General features: G+C 35.0%; 1 protein-coding gene and 1 non-coding gene across 9 annotated transcripts in view; one reads left to right on the top strand and one right to left on the bottom strand.

Moving 5' to 3' along the window:
• Positions 1 to 20310, bottom strand: part of OXR1 (oxidation resistance 1) — a 476607-nt gene that overhangs the window by 8925 nt on the left and 447372 nt on the right. For 4 of the 8 annotated variants that reach the window (XM_023225081.2, XM_023225088.1, XM_023225114.1 and 1 more), the window contains 4 exons: positions 6197 to 6277; positions 4227 to 4352; positions 3315 to 3467; positions 1487 to 1582 (listed from right to left, as the gene is read on the bottom strand). In XM_023225081.2, coding sequence (XP_023080849.1) covers positions 1487 to 1582; positions 3315 to 3467; positions 4227 to 4352; positions 6197 to 6277 — 456 coding nt within the window. Of the gene's footprint in view, positions 1 to 1486; positions 1583 to 3314; positions 3468 to 4226; positions 4353 to 6196; positions 6278 to 18795; positions 19089 to 20310 lie in introns of those variants that run through there. The other 4 variants (XM_023225095.2, XM_023225105.1, XM_023225126.1 and 1 more) reach the window with 3 other exon arrangements.
• LOC111551703 lies at positions 14083 to 14144 on the top strand. Its single transcript, XR_002734439.1, has one exon. It is a non-coding gene; the product is annotated as a U7 small nuclear RNA (small nuclear RNA).

Genomic DNA, 20310 nt, shown 5'->3' with positions numbered 1-20310 from the left:
CAGCGCTACAATGAACATTTGTGTGCATGTATTTTTATATTAGGAGTACTTATATTCCTTTGGGTATATATTCAGTAATGGGATTGCTGGGTCAAGTGATATTTCTGCCTCTACGTCTTTGAGGAATTGCCACACTATCTTCCACAATAGTTGAACTAATTTACAGTACTACCAACAGTGTAAAAACATTCCTCTTTCGGTTGGGCATGGTGGCTCACACCCGTAATCCCAGTACTCTAGGAGGCCGAGGCATGTGGATCACCTGAAGTCAGGAGTTTGAGACCAGCCTGGCCAACATGGCAAAACCCCGTCTCTACTAAAAATACAAAAATTAGCTGGGCATGGTGGTGTCCACCTGTAATCCCATCTACTTGGGAGGCTGAGGCAGGAGAATTGCTTGAACCCGGAAGACAAAGGTTGCAGTGAGCTGAGATCATGCCATTGCACTCCAGCCTGGGCGACACAGCAAGACTCCATCTCAAAAACAACAACAACAAAACAAACCATTCCCTTTTTCTCTGCAACCTTGCCAGCGTGTTGTTGACTTTGTAATAGCCATTCTGACTGGTGTGAGATGGTACCCCATTGTGGTTTCGATGTGCATTTCTCTAATGATCAGTGATGTTGAGCTTTATTTCATAGGTTTGTTGGCTGCATGTATGTCTTCTTTTGAAAAGTGTCTTTGCCCACTTTTCAATGGTGTTTTTTTCTTGCAAATTCACTTAAGTTTCTTGTAGATTCTGGATATTAGACCTTTGTCACACGGATAGAGTTTAAAAATTTTCTCCCATTCTGTAGGCTGTCTGTTCACTCTGATGACAGTTTCTTTTGCTGTGCAGAAGCTCTTTAATTAGATCTCATTTGTCAATTTTTGCTTGTGTTGCAACTGCTTTTGGCATTGTTGTCATGAAATCTTTGCCCGTATCTATGTCCTGAATGGTATTGCCTAGATTTTCTTCTAGGGTTTTTATAATTTTGGGTTTTACATTTAAGTCTTTAACCCATCTTGAGTTAATGTTTGTACACGGGTTAAGGAAGGGGTCCAGTTTCAACTTTCTGCACATAGCTAGCCAGTTCTCCTAGCACCATTTATTAAATAGGGAATCCTTTCCCCATTGCTTATTTTTGTCAGTTTTGTTGAAGATCAGATGGTTACAAGTGTGTGGTCTTATTTCTGAGTTCTCTATTCTGTTCTATCGGTCTATGTGTCTGTTCTTATACCAGTACCATGCTCTTTTGGTCACTGTAGCCTCGTAGCACACTTTGAAGTCGGGTAACGTGATGCCTCCAGCTTTGTTATTTATGCTTAGCACTTTCTTGGCTATTTGGGCTGTTTTTGGGTTCCATATGAACTTTAAAATAGTTTTTCCTAATTCTGTGAAGAATATCAATGGTACTTTAATGGGAATAGCACTGAATCTATAAATTGCTTTGAGCAGTATGTTATGCCATCTCTTTATAAACAAATTGAAATAGTGGTCCTTACCTCAAACTCTGGACAGAATGTAAAAACAAAGGTCTCTCCAGTACCATAAAAGCCATCACTCACTTTAAATGGCTCAGATGCTAATGCACCAAAAACCTAAGGATAAAAAAGGCATGTTCAATGACATGACTAACAAATTTATTTCAGTAAGCATTATTTCATCATATATGTTTAAATAAAATGCAAAAAAGAGAAATGTGGTATAGTTTTATCTAATCATACTTAAAAAGGGAAAAATGGCTAGCTGTTATATAATTTACATTACTGTCAAATATAAAGCATATTGGTTTTTCAATGGAAAAACAGATTTTTTCCTAGTTTTTAAATTTTGGGATTTTATTTAAAGTAATTAAATACACAATCTTAAAAAGTAGTTAACACATTTCAGGAGGACTTATATGTACAACGTATGTATGAAATGGATAACATGATGCTATGGGATTGTGGTGCTTAATAAAATAAGTCCTTCAGTATAGGGAAACATTCTATCACTTTTAAAATATGCTATTTTTTTCTTTATCATTATACAGTAAATTCCATGAGGGCAGGTGTTATGTGTGAATTATTTTGTCCTTTAACCCTGTGGATGATCTTATACAAGACACACAGTACCCTAGTGAAAAAATTGATGAGTAAGAGATTGACCAAGTAATTTCAGTGTTATGGGTTGAAGTTTCCACATCAGAAATGGGAGTGCAGAGAGTCTGACAGATAATCCATACAGTCACTGTCTATCCTGACATTCTATCTTTATAGTCTTAAATTTGAAAATATTTCCTTATTGAAAGGTTATTTTTTATATATATATTATAGAAAAGTACACAAAACATAAATGCATAGCTCAGTTTAGAATGATCACAAAGCAAAGTCCCATGCAATGTTCATTCAGACCAAGAAACAGAACACCACTAGTTCTAGAAGCTCTCTTTGTGCTTCTTCTCATCAATAGGCTCACCTACCTGAAGGAGTTATTAGCCTAACACCACTATAGATTCATCTGGCCCCCTGATAAAACTTTCTATAAATGAAATCATAAGAAAGTCACTCTTTGGTGTTTGATTTCTAATTCAATATTATGTTTGTGACATTCATCTACGCCATGGCATGTAGCAGCAGTTCATTCATTTTCGTTGGTGCAAATACTTTTTCTTGGGTATGTAACCTTGGGCAAGTTGATGAGCTTATGTCATAGTTGACTCATTCTTTAATATAAAGATGATAACAGTATCAATCTCATAGGGCTTTCATGATTAAATAACATAATGCATAAGTGATTAGTCAAGTTCCTGACACATAAAACACTAAAGGTGTTAGTAATACTAGTGTTTTGTTCTAATATTGCTATTTTACCTTCTCATTAGTTTCTAATTACAACTGACTTGAACTTGCTGTTTGAGGAACAAACCAATATTACTCTTATTTGTGCTTTTGTTCTGGCTATCACCTTCAAACAATTATTTTTAATCAAAACTTTATCCATTATTCAAGATTCTGCCAATTTCTACCTTTCCCACGAACCTCATTCTTATTTCCTCACTTTTTCTAGGTTCTAAGAAACCTACCATTTTTCCCAGTATTAGAGATGTTGGTATGTGCAAATGTTCTTTTCTACCACTCTATAATCCCTTTGAAGGCAGTAATTCTTAATCATCATGCTCATATCTATCCTCTATAACACTCAACATTGCCTTGCATATTTAAAGAACCCAGTAATTATCAGTTAAATAATAAAATGTACTAATAAAGTAATGTTTATCAAAGAAATATGCTAAAAGTTACTGTTACTGCTCTTAAAGGATAAGTGATTTATGCATTTGGTGTTTCATACCTGTCCATCACTGTCTTTAATCACCATCAGCACTGGGGTGTCTAAACCTGTCATTGTTCGATAAAGAGTTTTCAAGCTTGTGCCATGTTTTCCAGTACCATAAACAAGAGTCCATGGATAGCCAATTGTTCTTGGTGGAAGATGCTTGGTAAGCTTTAAAAAACAAAGTGATAGTATTTACTTGATAGCTTGCTGTTCATTATGTAGAATACTATTGTCAGCTGGAATTTAATGGTGCTTATATAATGTAGGCTATAAAAATAAATTAACAGTAGAAATTATTATTCTCAAAGATACTAAGATGATTGAAAAGTATTACACATTTCTCAGCATAAAATATTAATTGTCTATTAGGAAAATAAAGAATCATCCTGAACCAGACACAGATTAGAACAGAGATAAGAAACATAGATTACTTACCGCTTTTGCCTTCCATATTGAATTAACAAAAATACTTGATAGACTATTAGCTTGATTATTAAAATATCTCTCAAATAGTGGGCTAGGGAGACAGACTATCCAAATTAGGAATCAAGCTTCAATACTTCTCCCTGCGTGACCTCGAACAAGTTAATCGCTCTATGCTCCCAATTTTTTAACTTAATAAAAAATGTGCATAATAAGAGCATCCCATTTCTACAGCTGTTGTAACAACTACATGAAATAATCCACATAAAGCAAGTAACAAGCACACAACAATAAAACAAATATTGGCTATTAGTGTCTGCTTACCTAAATCTCCTAACATCTTAATTAACACTAGCTGCTGTGTTTTGCTTACTCTTTCTTTTCACTGGAGTGGGATAGTAACAGCATTAATGCTGTTGCTTCAGAAACAACTAAAAAGAGGCTGTTTTACTCTCTTGGGTACACACTCACACTCAGAAATGCACCTATGTGAGCATGTCATACCTTTTCAATTTGATCTGGCAGTAAAAGTTCACTGGGATCACTTAGGTTTGGTCGAAAAGATTCAGACTCCAGGTCTGCTTTCACTGGAGCAACCTGCTTTGAATTTATGTCTTCCCTTGTAGTAATCTAAAAAAGTAAATAGAGGTAGTGTATTAATGTAAACTTGCAACATGCTTTCAAAATTGTCAGACTTTTCAGATAAATAAAGCTTTATATTGTAGAAAATGTGTCTAAATCTTTAACCTTAAGATTTTATAGGGCAAAAGATGCCCTATATCTAATATCTATGATGTAGCCAATGTAGAAAAAGATTTTATAACAATATAAACAGACGTTTTCTCATCCACTACATGAGGAAGGACTGGTAGGAATGATAAATCCCCATATTTCTGTGTAAAGAAGATAGTTGCATGCATCTTTAATTAAGCCCTTGAAGGGCAAAAGTCAGCCAGCTGGCTTGCTTTGTGTCTGTGTGTGTGTGTAGGTGTGCTATTTAAAATAGAATTTTTTCATGCTAAACACAAAATTTGTCAAAAATAATTAACAAAACTTCCTGGATGCCAAAATTTTAATGTAAAGAATAGCAGAATAAAAAATATAACTTCATTTTCTGTGAGGTGTGCATGTATTTATTTGTTTCACTGAAAAATGTTACCACTTTTTTAAAATGCTTTCATTTTTTTAACTTTCTAAACATTTAATTTTTTTCATCTAGTTGGACCAAACAATAAATTTTACTGTTAATTTGTTCATAAATTTATTTTTAAAATTAGATTATTGCGTTGCATTACAAAGAATATATGCTTTTGCTTGGTGGAAATGATTTCACTGGTATTCTTAAAATGAAAAAAATGTTAACTAAAAATAAAGCTTACTATTGCACGATATATTCTACTGGTGTTTACTTTTTAATATTAATTTTATTTTAATATGTAAAACATAACATTAGAAAATAAAAGAAATGAAACATAACTATTATTTATGAAACTTTTAAATTGGAAAATATGCAGAATTCTATTGGAGCAGATAACTAAAATGCAGCAATGCTCGGCAACTGTGATTCTATACAGGAATGAAATTTTTGCTAAATTATTTTGTTCCTTTAACAGGTTTCTTAACAAACCTGAGCAGCATATATTTGCAACCAATACATGTTTTATAACTGTATTGTTTTTTGACAAGAAATACTCATTCTTTCATATCATCATGTTTCCCCTTTATTTTGATGATGTGAAAGGTAAAAAGAAAAAGAAAAAGAAACCCAAGGCAGCATTAGAAGCATTAAAAGAAAAAAATTCAGTAGGTCTAGCAAAGCCATGAAAGCATATCTTATTAAGAAGAAAGAAACACAGTATAATATACAAAACTGAAAAATGAGTTTTCAATTACATTGCTTTCTTGTATCTAAAAATATCACAAAGATTATTTCACAGAATTTTAAGTAATTTATCCAGTTCTGTGTCTAAACTGTACTATTCCAATGTACTTCTAATAGCAACCAAGAATGCCTCAAGAACAGTTTATCAAATTGAGATATTTGATGTGACGTTGATACAAATGAAATAGCCTTACAGAAAATATTTAAGCCTTGCTATTAATTTTTTTTTGTTGTTGTTTTCCTATAGTACTATATCTTTCAGGTTTTGTTTAGAAAAGATTCAGTCTCAAAACCAACACCATTCTTCCAATGTTAAATGAATGAAAACTCCTCATCGCTGAAAGAAACACATGATACTGAAAATAATTCTGAAGTGACAGAACATTCTTCAGAATATTTTTCAAATGAAAAGATGACAGAAAAGATAATCCATAGCTCTTCAAGGCAATACTATAACCTTTAATACAAAAAGGAACTTAATTTTTGTGCTGCAGTCAAAGCAAATTCTTCAAATGAGATTTGCCATGACAAAGAACACTAAAAACAGGGAGTATTCAGTCTCCAGAGGGGTTGAAACTACTGAAGGGGGCACCTGGAGGCGTCTGCAGAGTGTGCGCAGTTCTTCAGTATTTAGAGCATCGATCCTGCGGTGATACTCAGCCACTGACACTACCTAAATATGGAGACAGGGAGACAATAATTCCACTGACAGTTGAGAAAAAAACAGCAAAAAAAAAGGAGAAATTAAAATGGGAAAAGAGAACTATAATTAGGATTTCTTCCCCACTCCATGCTGCAAATCCAAGAGATTTATATATTAAACTAGAGTGAAATACCCATGAATGATTTTCACTACTACATCCAACTAGTTGGTAATGTAAGGTTTATTTCATAGGCTATTCCATATAGATTCAACTTAGTGAACAGAAATTATAGTTTTTTATACAGAAAACACTATATAAAACACATACTTTGCTAACATTAAAGATAATATCTGAAAACTAAATGGTCTTGCAGTTACAAAGCAAGTGGTAGTTTCAACTACCCCCTCCAAATCAGGTGAGCTCAAACATTATATCCTAATGGCCATGCTAGAAGAATTTCTTCTAGGCACAGGTGACAAACATACCCATCTATAACAGAAACAAAAGAGGGGAGAAGAGCAAGAAAACAATATACATGTACATCTTAAAACCTAAGGCAATTAGAAAAATAAGCTCTAGAAAGTAGAAAATTAGATTTTCAAAAGTATGTCTAATCATAAGTACCTTCTAAGCATGTCTGCTTTAGCCCTTTAAATGACTTTTTTTTTCTAGTTTTTGCCTCTCTTCTGTTTTATTTCTTTATGGTTTTTACTGTATTACTTATTCTTGACTAACATTTAACAACTTTCCTACATTTTAACTTTCAAAGGAAAACTTTCTATCTTCTATAATTGCCTCGACCAGGCTCTCGCACAGTATTAAATTTGAAAGCCATAAATGACAGGTAAACACTATTACAGAAAGCCCACAAAAACAGGTAAGTTTCCTCAGGTTGACACAACAATTACAGTCTTTTCAGATCATGACATAATTCTAAAAACAGTTACCATACTACAGTGAACACTAGTGGTGTCATAAATATGTGACAATTCTCTTGAGCTATGACTAGTTCCACTTGTAATCAATCAAACATGCACAGAGGCTCTGACTACAAAATGAGTTAAACCAACTGGCTCATAAAGAGTTTAGATTTCGAACCTAGGTTTTAAGGGCTTTTTATTTAGCCAACTAAAAGGAACTAGCTACCACTAAACATCAAGGTAAGCATGAAAAGCTATATAAACTTGTTGAAAGTTCTGAAAGACATGAGAATAGAAAAAAGGAAAAGAGGCTGGACAGATTTCCATTCTGGCCGTTATTATTATATTGAATTTTGCAAAGCAACAAGGCATACAATATGTTAGCTGACTCTACTCAGAAACCAGAAGCTGTTATCCTCTCTAGCTCTGGGGGGGGGGGTCAGATATACCTGGATTCCTCATTGTCTATCAATTTTGTTATGAAACAATGAAAATAATAAAAGTGCATGTCAAATCTGGGTTTACGTGAATTACTAAGGAAATGCATATTAAGGACTGAGTATAGTGCCCAGGACATATTAATGAAAGCTACTATTATTAACACGACTTTTACTTGATTACTTTTCACCAGTTACCCTGAGGACTAAATGATAATGGCTGAAGAGCCTCCTTATTTATTTTTGGCTTTTATTTTTGAATGAGAATATTTCAGATTTGACATCTCAACTATTTTTAACATTTTGATTATTCTGAATTTAATTTTTATATTTCAGTATTAGATAAAAATAATGAAGGACTTTCAATTAAGAACAATAGGATTTCAATAAAGATTAAAGAAAAATTAGGTACTAAAAATAACATCATGGGCTTACTTTTCTATGCCCAGCAAAACAGGTCTCTAGAAATATTTAATGGCCAATTATATTTTTCTTTCTTTTTTCATGGCCTTCAATCCAATAGTCTCCTAGACAAGGATTCTCAAATCATATAACTTATTTACTCCTCTGCTTTCCTTCTATAACTTATCTACTCCTCTGCTTTCCTTCTACCCCTCCAGTTAACAATGATCTTATACCTATATTCTAAAACTCCTTCATTTACTAGAGGAAACACACTTCCTGGATGGAAGTGAAATTAAATTATGCTCACAAAAGAGATCAGTCATAACCTAATTGAATCAGCATTGCTGAGAGTAGGAGTTACTAATAAGAGAACAATAAACTGCCATGATAAGGCTAAGCTTATCTTAATAACACTTGATAAAGTCATAGTTTCTTTCATGTCACAAATCTACTTTTTCAAATTTATTTTTTTCAATTTTAATTTTTTCTAGAACTTAAAAAAACTTTCTGCTTCCTTAACCTTAAACATTTATGCATGAAGATACAGAAAACTAAAAAAAAAAAAAAAAAAAAAAAAAGGTCCGTGAGTTAATAGAGAAAAGGGATTTGAATTTGAGTACAGAAATATACTTCCTTCTCTCAAAATAAATAGATAAAAGGGCTATATATTCCCAGTATATATGAGGAAACTGGAATTAGTCTTACATTAATTTTTACATCCTTGGTAAACCGTACTCCATGTATACAATTTATTACTTTACCCAAAAGATTAAACCTAACTAAAAAATGAATACATTTCTCCAAAACATCCCATATCACACCCTGAATTATTAGGGGTAAACAGTTGAGAAAACCAAGATCTTCCAATTAAAAGTGCATTCACTGGCTAAAAAATCGTTTCTTGAGGAATAAGGTATTTGGATATACTGCTAAGTCCTATCTGTAGGAACTAAGTACCATGACCTATACTCTGCAGAATTAAATGCCACCCTCTTCTTTTCAGTCTTTGACAAAGGATCCTCACACAGAGAAAGTATTTTCCTAAGTCTTTATTTCTATAGAATTACCAATGGAAAGGCAGGGGTAAATCCACCCATCACTATTACAAATGGACTAACAAAAATAGACTAGAGAAAATTCAGTTGCTGCCAATCTCATGAATATGAACATGTTCATCTCCTAGATATAAAGAACAATACCTTGTGGATGTTCCAGTGTTTCCCCAAGATTACTCCAAAACAAACCCCAAATCTCCTTCCTTCAACTGTCTTGCACACTAACAAAAATCTGCTAGTTATATGTCAAGTGCCATTTTTACTACTTTCTCAGTGAAGGGAAATGCAAGAGAAAAAGAAATACTATCTAATCAATGCCACTTATACTTACTTTGGTCCCAAAAATATGTTAAAGAAGAAAATACAATTCTGAGCTTCTATATCAAACAAAAAGAACATACAACAGCATCCTTGAAGTCACATAAGCTATTGTTCCACTACATCTCATCATATATTAACAGTCTTTATTACAAAATAAGACCAGAATTATGTTAAACTTTGCCCCATTTTGCCTAAATTAAAACTACTGCTTTCAAAATAACATTACATTTTGAGACCAGCCTGGGAAACATGGAGAAATCTCATCTCTACAAAAAATACAAAAAATTAGCTGGGCCTGGTGACGCGGGGTGGAAGGATCACCAGAGCCCAGGAGGTTGAGGCTGCAGTGAGCCAAGATCAAGCCACTGCACTACATCCCAGGCAAGAGAGCAAAACTCTGTCTTAAAAAAAAAAAAAAAAACCATAATTAATTCCATTAGTGAAGTTTGATTTGAAAAAATCTCCAATTAAAATCACTTTCTGTCCTTCATCAATACTGGGAACAGGAAACAAGGGGAAGGAAGAGGGGAGCCATAGCCCCATATCCTTTTTTTTTTTTTTTTTTTGTTTGAGACGGAGTCTCCCTCTGTCAGTCAGGCTGGAGTGCAGTGGCATGATCTCGGCTCACTGCAACCTCTGCCTCCTGGGTTCAAGTGATTCTTCTGCCTCAGCCCCTCTGCCTCTTGGGTTCAAGTGATTCTTCTGCCTCAGCCTTTCTAGTAGCTGGGACTACAGATGTGTATTGGGACTACAGGCGTGTGCCACCACGCCTAGCTAATTTTGTATTTTTAGTAGAGACAGGGTTTCACCATATAAACTATACTAAAAAATTGTATATTACAAATTCTAGAGGAATCATTTTTAAAAGTTTTTTAAAAAAGTATAACTGAGATGCTAAGAGATGAAAGAATATGGAATCAAATTAAATCTGAAGCACAGGAAAATAAAATTAGAGGAGAAATCAATAGATTAAAAACAAAATCAATAGAAACCCAGCAAGGGAACCAGAAGCCAGTTCTTTAATCTTCGAAAAGGTCAATAAAATTGATAAACCTCTACCTCTAGCCAGGATAGATGAGAGAGAGTGAGAGAATAAATATTAGAAATGAAGAGGGGCCATCATTACTGATCCCATGGATATTAAAAGTATAATAAAGAAATACTGTAAAACCGTACACTCATTAATCTGATAATCTAGATAAAACAAACCAATTCTTTGAAAGACAGAAACCACCAAAAGTCACACAAGAAGAAACAGGTAATGCACGCCTATTATCTCAGCTACTCAGGAGGCTGAGGTGGCAGGATCACTTGAGCCTATGAGTTCAAGACCAGCCCAAGCAACATAGAAAAACCCCAACTCAAAAAAAAAAAAAAAAGACAGATACATGTTCAAATAATTAATAAATAATTAATAACCTCCTAAAACAGAAAGCACAAGGCCCAGACAGGCTCACTGATTAATACTACCAAATATTTATGAAGAAATTATACAAACTCTTCACAATCTCTTCCAGAAAACAGAAGCAGAGGGAATACTTCTTAACTAATTCTGTGAGGACAACATTACTCTAATAGAAATAAAAACATTACAAGAAAGAAAAACTACAGGCAATTATCTCTCATTAATATACATGCAAAAATTCTCAACAAAACACTAGTAAATTGAATTAAGCAATGTACAAATGTACTGAATTATATAAAATGATCAAGTAGAACTTATCCCACCTATGCAAGACTGGTACAACCTTGAAAATTAATTGATGTAATCATCAACATGGTACAGAAGAAAAATCACGTGATCTTGCCAACAGATACAAAAAAAAGCACTAGTCAAAATCCAACACTAATAAAAATGGTTTAGAAAGTTAGGAATAAAGGAGAACTCCCTCAACTGGATAAAGAACATGTATTTAAAAAATTCAGTTAACATCACATATAATAGTGAGAAACAAGATCCTTTCACACTAAGACTGGGAATAAGGAAAGGATATCCCTTGTCAGTACTCTTACCTGACATTATGCAGGAAGTCCTAGCTAATACAATAAGACAAAGGAAGAAAATTAAAGTTATATAAATAGGGAAGAAAGAGATAAAACTGTCTTTGTTAGCAGACGACATGATTGCTGGTATACAAAAATCCCAACGAATCAACCAAAACACTGCTGGAATTAATAAGTGATCATGGCAGGCTTTCAGAGTGCAAGATTAATATGCAAAAATCAACAGTCTTCCTATGTATCAGTAATGAAAACTTGGAATTTCAAAGTTAAAAAAAGAATACCAAACTAGCCGGGCGAGGTGACGGGTGCCTGTAGTCCCAGCTACTCGGGAGGCTGAGGCAGGAGAATGGCGTAAAACCCGGGAGGCAGAGCTTGCAGTGAGCTGAGATCCGGTCACTGCACTCCAGCCCGGGCGACAGAGCGAGACTCTGTCTCAAAAAAAAAAAAAAAAAAAAAAAGAATACCATTTATATTAGCATAATGTAAATGAAATATATATAATGCTCACAAAATACATAGAGATCTACACACAAAAAAAAGTAGAAAACTGTGATGAAGAAAAGATTTAAATACATATTCCACGTTCATAGATGGGAAGACACAATATTGTCAAGCTGTCAGTTCTTCCCAACTTGATATATAGATCCAATACAATTTCAATAAAAATTCTACCAGGTTATTTTGTAGATACAGGTAAATCGATTCTAAAATTTGTAGAAAAAGTTTATATGCAAAGACACAGAATAGCCAAGAAAGCAATGAAGAAAAAGAAGAAAGTTGGAAGATTGACGCTACTCAACTTCAAGACCTATTGTACTATAAAACTACAGTAATCACTACATCATAGTTTTGGCAAAATAACTGACAGATCAATGATACACAATAAAATACTCAGAAATATCCCACATAAATATGGTCAACTGACTTTTAACAAAGGAGTAAAAGACAATTCAGAGGAGAAATAATGGTCTTTACCCCAAACAGTATTGGAACAACTGGATATCCACCTGCAGAACAGTCAATTGAGACAAAGTCTTTACACTAAATGGACTACAGAGGAAAACACAAGCTATGAATCTCCTAGAAAATAACATAGGAAAAAAATCTTTGTGACCTTAAGTCTGAAGGTGCATTTTTAGATAAAACACCACAAGTACAATCCATGAAAAAGAAAAGTATTAAGTTGAATTTCATTAAAAGTAAAAATTTCTACTGTGTGAAAGACACTGTCAAGAGAATGAAAAAGACAAGTTACAGACTGGGAAAAAATCTCTGCAACATATATAAATGATAAAGGACTGTTATCCAAAATATATGAAGGAATACAGAAAGGAAGGAAAGAGACAAAATTGTCTGTTCTATCTCTATGTTTATGTAAAATGTAACAAGAAGATATCAAACAAGCTGATTAAAACATGGACAAAAGATATGTCACCAGGGAAATGCAAATTAAAATAAGATTGATATATCACTACACACCTATTTAAATAAAAGCTAAAATCCAAAGCACCGACAACAGCAAATGTCAGCAGGGATGTGGAGAACAGGAATTCTCATTTGTTGTGGATGCCATGCAAAATGGGTATAGCCAGATGAAAAACAGTTTGGCAGTTACTTTCGTTCTTTTCTTTCTTTCTATCTTTCTTTTTTATTTTTTCAGAGACAAGGTCTCACTACGTTGCCCTGGCTGGTCTCAAACTCCTCCCACTTCAGCCTCCTAAAGTGTTGATATTACAGGCGTGAGTCACCACAGTGGCCTACCAAACACATCCTTAACATAGTATAGAGCAATCACGTTACCTGGTATTTACCTAAACAAGTTGAAAACTTATGTCAACACAAAATCTACATCCAAAAGTTTGTAACAGTTTTTTTTTCATAAGTGCCAAAAGGTGGAAGGAAGCAAAATGTCCTTTACCAGGTGAATGGATAAAGAAGTGGATAAAACCATAAAATAGAATATTATTCAGCAATAAAAAGAAATGAGCTGTCAAGCCAAAAAGACGTGAAGGGATCTTAAATAAAAATTCCTAAGTGAAAGAAGCCCCAATCTAAAAAAGGCTACATACTACTGTACGATTCCAACTATATGACACTCTGCAAAACGCAAAACAGTGGAAAGACTGGTGGGTGCCAGGTGGTCACTATAAGGGAATGAGTGATAAACAGCTATGGCACAGGGAATTCTTAGGGTAGTAAAATCATACCATGTGATTCTACAACTAGATACATGTCATTATACACTTGTCAAAACCCACAGAATATACAACTCAAAGAATGAACCCTAATGTAAACTATGGACTCTGCATGACAATGTATCAGTATTTGTTCATACACTGTAACATATACCACACTAATGTCATATGTGAGTAACAGGGAAAACTGTGTTTTGGGGAAAAGAGAGTATATGGAAACTCTCTATACCTTCCATTCAATTTTTCTGTAAACCTAATACTAATCTAAAAAATGAAATCTATTAATTAAAAAAAGTTAGGGGGATAATAAAACAAAAAATCCAGAGAGGTAGTTACCAATATGAGGGTGACATAAGATGAGATGAGAAAAAACACACAGACAGATGCAGCTACATTAGTGATGTTTTAGTTCTAATACTGGGTAGTGGTACATCACAGATGTTTACTATTATGCCTCATAACTAGTATACATAAGATATCCTTTTCAACTATTGAGTCAGTGTTACAGCTCTCTTAGAATTTATCTAGCAGGTTTTCTGGTCTTCACTGGAAAGCCCTCTACGCTATTAAATTTATTTAAATGAAAAATAAAAAACAACTGAGTCAAATAAATTAAGAAAAAATATTTTACATTGAATATATGTGTACACTTTTTTCAACTAGGTTGTGACTGCAGAGCAGAAGATGTTTCACTTCCCATAAGAGATACATAAATACTGGTTAATAAATGTACTATGACTATCTACTACAGATAGGCAGCATAATATTGAAGAATACTGGCTTTAATTTTAGACTGGCACCTTAATTCTGATTCTGATTTTTATTAGTATTGTGAACTTAGGGAGCCTCATTTAGTTCCTCCATTTCTGATTCTTCAAATGGAAATACTCGTACATTTTATGAGAAATAAATAATATGTATAAAGTCTATATAAAATAGGTTCTCATACATTAAACATATGAAATAAATAATTCTCTTCCTCTTGTTATATTCTGAAGATTTTTGAGGGCAAGTATGGCAAAGAGTTTAAGGGCATTGGCTAGAGCCAGAATGACTAGATTAAAACATCAGCTCTGACTTGCACTAGTTGTAGTGTGATTGCTATATCCCTCTGTTTTTTCACTCGTAAAATGGAAAAGATACAGTAATATTCCACAGGGTTGTGAGGAATAAATAAGGAAACTCATTATTAAGTGTTTAGAACAATATTTGGTATACACTGTCAGTACAAGTAATTATTTTCATCATTATAATTATTATCTCATGCTGTAGTCACTGGAAAGATTTTTACATTTAAATTAGCTCTTCCGAAAAATCCACCTGTCGGCTAATTCTTGAACAGATGTAAATAATTCGACATACAAACTTTTCTCCTGTGTTTTCATATATGAAAGCCTAAATTTTAAAAAAGTCTGTTCTTTCGTATATGACAGCCTAAACTAAGAAAATGGTGATGAAATTAGTGACTACTGATAAAGGTAATAAAACAATGATGTTATTTAATGATTTGTGACTTTGATTAAGACTAAATCCTTATTATAAAATGGGCTTATAATTTCAAGTAAATTACGATTTATTGACAGACACTAACAAGGTAAAGTATGGCACATGAATATATCAAATACACGAACAGCTTCAAGTAAATGAATGATTAAAGTTTAAGTTATCAGAATAAACTATAAAACGGCCTTAAAAAAATAAAAGGTAACAAAACTTAAGCATGCTTGATCAATACGGTTCTCATCGAAGCTAACTGGCAAAAGGTTAATTTCATGCCATGAATTTTGTTAGGAGTGTATGCTTCTTATTATTAATGTATTTGAGACATAAATTAACTCACTTATAAAACAAAAAAATCTGATTAACACACAGGGTTACTGTAAGGTCACGTGATACTATATACATAGGCATTTAGAAAATTGTCAAGGTATCTACAGATACCTTAGTGATAATCTCTCTTACAGAGGTAGTAATAATATGGCCATATTCGTTGGGTAAAGACGAAGAATTCTAAAAAGCTACACATTACAAACTCCAAAATGTCAAATTTTATTTGCTCTGAAATACTGGTTATTCTCTTAGAATTAATTTTCTTTTTTTTTTTTTTTTTTTTCAGTTTAAAAGCATAAGAGCCCCTTGTCAGGCAAAATCTTACAGGGATCTCAATCTATAAAACAGGTAAAAGAACTGCTAATCCTTTTCATCCCAATTTTCTTAAGAACTGCCTGCTTTACAGCTCCTAGAATATCTGCTTTAAAGCAAAGCAAACAACTAGAAAACTGAGACTTCAGCTTGTCTACACATCAAAACACATCATACTGTACTATTTCAGAAAAACTTCAAAGTCATCCTGGTGAACTACAATATGTGCTAGTGAGAAGTGACAACATGCTAGCAGCCCTCACTCTCGGGGCCTCCTCTGCCTTGGCGTCCACTCTGGTGGCACTTGAGGAGCCCTTCAGCCTGCCACTGCACTGTGGGAGCCCCTCTCTGGGCTGGCCAAGGCTGGAGCTGGCTCCCTCTGCTTGCGGGGAGGTGTGGAGGGAGAGGCACCAGTGGGAAGCGGGGCTTCTCCTGGGGCTCACAGGCCTGTGCGGCAGGCGCCGGCTCAGCGGCCCTGCACTTGGAGCTGCCGGCTGGCACTGCTGGCCCTGGGCAGTGAGGGGCTTAGCACTCCAGCCAGCAGCTGCAGAGGGTGCGCCAGTCCCCCTGCAGTACTGGCCCGCTGGTGCTGTGCTCGAAATCTCATGGGGCCTCAGCTGCCCCCCCACGGGGCAGGGCTCAGGACCTGAGTGGGCTCCGGCTGGGCCCAAGCCTCCCCAAAGGGCGTGGCCCCCTGCTTCGTGGCGACGGGTCCCATCCACCGCCCAAGGGCTGAGGAGTGCAGGTGCAATTGGGGACTGGCCGGCAGCTCCGCCTGCAGCCCTCCTACAGGATTCACTAGGTGAAGCCATTTGGGCTCCTGATCTAGTGGGGACTTGGAGAACTTTTATGTCTAGCTAGAGGATTGTAAATGCACCAATCAGCACTCTGTGTCTAGCTCAGGGATTGTAAATGCACCAATCAGCACCCTGTCAAAATGGTCCAATCAGGTCTCTGTAAAACGGACCAATCTGCTCTCTGAAAAATGGATCAATCAGCAGGATGTGGGTGGGGTCAGATAAGGGAATAAAAGCAGGCTGCCCAAACCAGTCAGTGGCAACCCACTCCAGTCCCCTTCCAGATTGTGGAAGCTTTGTTCTTTCACTCTTTAGAATAAATCTTGCTGCTGCTCACTCTTTGGGTCCATGCTGCCTTTATGAGCTATAACACCAGGAAGGTCTGCAGCTTCACTCCTGAAGCCAGCGAGACCACAAACCCACCAGAAAGAATGAACAATTCCAGATGTGCTGCCTTTAAGAGCTCCAACACTCACCGGGAAGGTCTGCAGCTTCACTCCTGAAGTCAGCGAGACCACGAACCCACCAGAAGGAAGAAACTGCGGACACGCCATCTTTAAGAAATGTAACACTACGAGGGTCCACAGCTTCATTCTTGAAGTCAGCGAGACCAAGAACCCACCAATTCTGGACACACTAGGGTCAAGCTGTCTGTACTATACGACAGTTTAGTTCAGTGACCACTCCATGCTTCAACCAGTCATTCAAAATGGGAAATAATTCTACTAAACTTTCTGGGTTACTGTGAGGGTTCAATTAAATAATATATATGTATGGGCAGAGCTAATGGCCAATGAGTAGGAAGCATTCTTGCTCAGGCATGAAATAAAGTATCTGACAAAATTATATAGCCTCCCGTAAGAACAAACAGAACTTGGCTGGGAGCGGTGGCTTGCAATCCTAACACTATGGGAGGCTGAGTTGGGTAGATCTCCTGAGCTGAGTTCATGAGATAAAAAGCCCAGCCTGGGTAACAAGGCAAAATCTGGTCTCTATAAAAAATACAAAAAAATTAGCGGGCTGTGGTGCATGTTTGCAGTCCCAGCGACTTGGGGGGCTGAGGCAGGAAGATCACTTAAGCCCAGGAGGTGGAGGTTGAAATAAGCCAAAATCTCACCACTGAATTCCAACCTGGGTGACAAAGTGAGACCCTGTGTCAAAAATAAAAATAAACGAATGAACAGGACTTGGACGTGGTGACTGCAATAAGCGTTAAGTGTTTGATGCACATTAATTAGATTGATCTATAAATTTCAGAATACCCACAATGTATTTTGCTTGCATTTGTAATAAACTGTATTGAAGTCTTTGCAAACTAAGAATAAATGATTATTCAAACTTCAAATCAAAAAAATGTATGAATAGCTTCATTGTTCCTGGTTTAAAAAACAAAGACGGTGTTAACTGATTTATCTAGTAAATCTAACCACAAATTTTAAAAATTCAATCATTTCAGGTGCCTAAACCCCTCTGTGCTGATGTAACATATAAACGAATTTTGAAATTACAATTAAAAATAACACCTTTAATATTTTAATATTTTGACACACTTAACATTTAAGGGAGGCAAACTTCTTTGGGGGCATCTCCCAAAGTCCTTATTGGATTTTAAATCATCTACAATTATAGTAAAAATAAAATAAACATTCATAAGGCAAAGTATAATCCCAAATTACCAGAGAAAGAGCAATGGACATTTTATAACAATGTACACATACAGAAAAGTAACTAAAATTCTTACAATAGTATGGTTGACTGAATTTCCTTACTAGGATATCGCTTAAAGATTTGTATTAGGTAGCATTGCCTGAAAACTTTTTAAATAGCTTAAAAACCTTTTAGTCAGATTCTTAAAATTATACCCTTAAATAAACAATATTATAAAAGAATCTGGTTTGAGATCCAGTCAATAATAATTAATTTACTCTGTTCTATTCAATTTATTTTCAAGCAAGAGAAAATCCTGAATATTTTTCTACAAAGTTAAGCTAAAATAAAAAACATTAAGGCAGCAATTAAGATTTGGTATCTTCCTGCTGGTGTAGAACATACAAAACACTTAATATGAAACAAAATTACAGTCCCTTATTAATTTCTCTTTTTGAAGATACTCAGAATTAACAGAAACAACTTCAAGGTACTTTGTACAATCATAAAATTTTGTATTCTATAAATATCCTCTATGCTTAAACTTTCAGAAATTGTATAATTTTTCATAATGTCACCATGAAAAGACTAGCATATATACAAATTAAAATAACTAAGGTTTACCAGAGTGTATTTATGATTAATTGGTTGATGTCTTCTCCCTTTTTTCCCATACCAGAGACGAGACATTTCCTTTCCAGGGTAAATTAAGTTACATAAAATCACGTAAGAACTGTTTTCAAAAGCATTCTTCCTCTGTCAAAGATAAATTTCCAGCACCAGAGCCTTACTACAGTGACAAAACAGTTTGCTAGAGACAAAGATTTGATTGACAAGAGAGAGAGCTAATCACTAAGGAGTTTCCATAGCAATGATAGTCCTGAGTGGAGGCTGTAAAGCTGGGGAGGGAAGAGAGAATTTCCCATGCTTAAGTTTGGTTGCACTGTACCCAAATGTGCAAAGAAAGGGCTCAAAACTTTAAAGATACAGAGCCTATATTTCCAAACATCAGTACACGAAGAAATATACTAAAAGTAACCCAGTAACAAAAAAGGAGTAAATATAATTTCCAGAGTCTCTCAAGGCACATGAATGATTTTAATAAACATTTTGTTGTTTGTTCATATAGTCATAAAATTATGTCCCTTACTTACAGCTAACAGTAAAACAAAATTACATCTTTTACATGAACATTTTTTAAGCAATAAGATGTCCTTTGTGGACTCTTCCACCCTAAAATTTTACAGAATGACTATGTAAAAACCAAGCCAATGTGCTACAAATAAATCCTACACAAATATTCAAAGTGTCCTGAAAATTCCTTTGCCTGTTACACAGTCTGCTTTTAAACCGCATTCTCTAACATCTAATTTCTTGAAAAGGTAGTTATATTCACTATGCCTACATACACTTCACTAACCAGTGATATTTTGAATATAACCAAAGAAGTGAATTTTTTAAAGATTAAATATAAACTATAAAAATATATAAACTAAAACTATCTAGAATTCAGCTTTAATTAGAGTATCAATGTCATGATGATACATTTGAAAATTTCTTTCATTTTAAGGTACAGCTGCTCCTTCCACTTCACTTTGTTGTATGTACATGATGCCACCTTTTCACACACACACCACCTTTCTAACACACAATACTGCATCCCAACCAAACCCCCACCCCCATCTCCTTCCTCCACATTCCAGCATGCGCTCACACAGGGCACAGCACACCCCACAGTGAACACCCTACCTCCTCCACATACCAGACATTTCCCCTATTCCTCTCATTCAGCCCCACTACACTTAGCCTAAAATCTCTCCCACAGTTCCTCATAGGCACACCATCATTATCTTCACACCAGGCTTAAAGTTCTCTTCTACATACAGCGCATTGTGGTCACACTCCACCCCTCCATTACAGATTCTCCTAACAACTCATCAGCAATATTATAAAATTTGGTGGTGATGGTGGTGGAAGCAGCATTTTGAAAGCTTGTCATAACTTCCAGCTACATTTTCTAAAATAACAAATATGATGTATGTTCCAAAATGAGGTTTAAATGATATATTAAAAACAAAACCAAAAACCACCAAGCATGGCATAGTCTATTCTGTTGGTTGCCTATTCAATATCCACCCT

Source organism: Piliocolobus tephrosceles, chromosome 7 (genome assembly GCF_002776525.5).
Source record: "Piliocolobus tephrosceles isolate RC106 chromosome 7, ASM277652v3, whole genome shotgun sequence".
Lineage (NCBI taxonomy): Eukaryota > Metazoa > Chordata > Mammalia > Primates > Cercopithecidae > Piliocolobus > Piliocolobus tephrosceles.
Note: the sequence above shows the minus strand (reverse complement) of the source record. Positions and strands in the feature narration are given on the sequence as shown.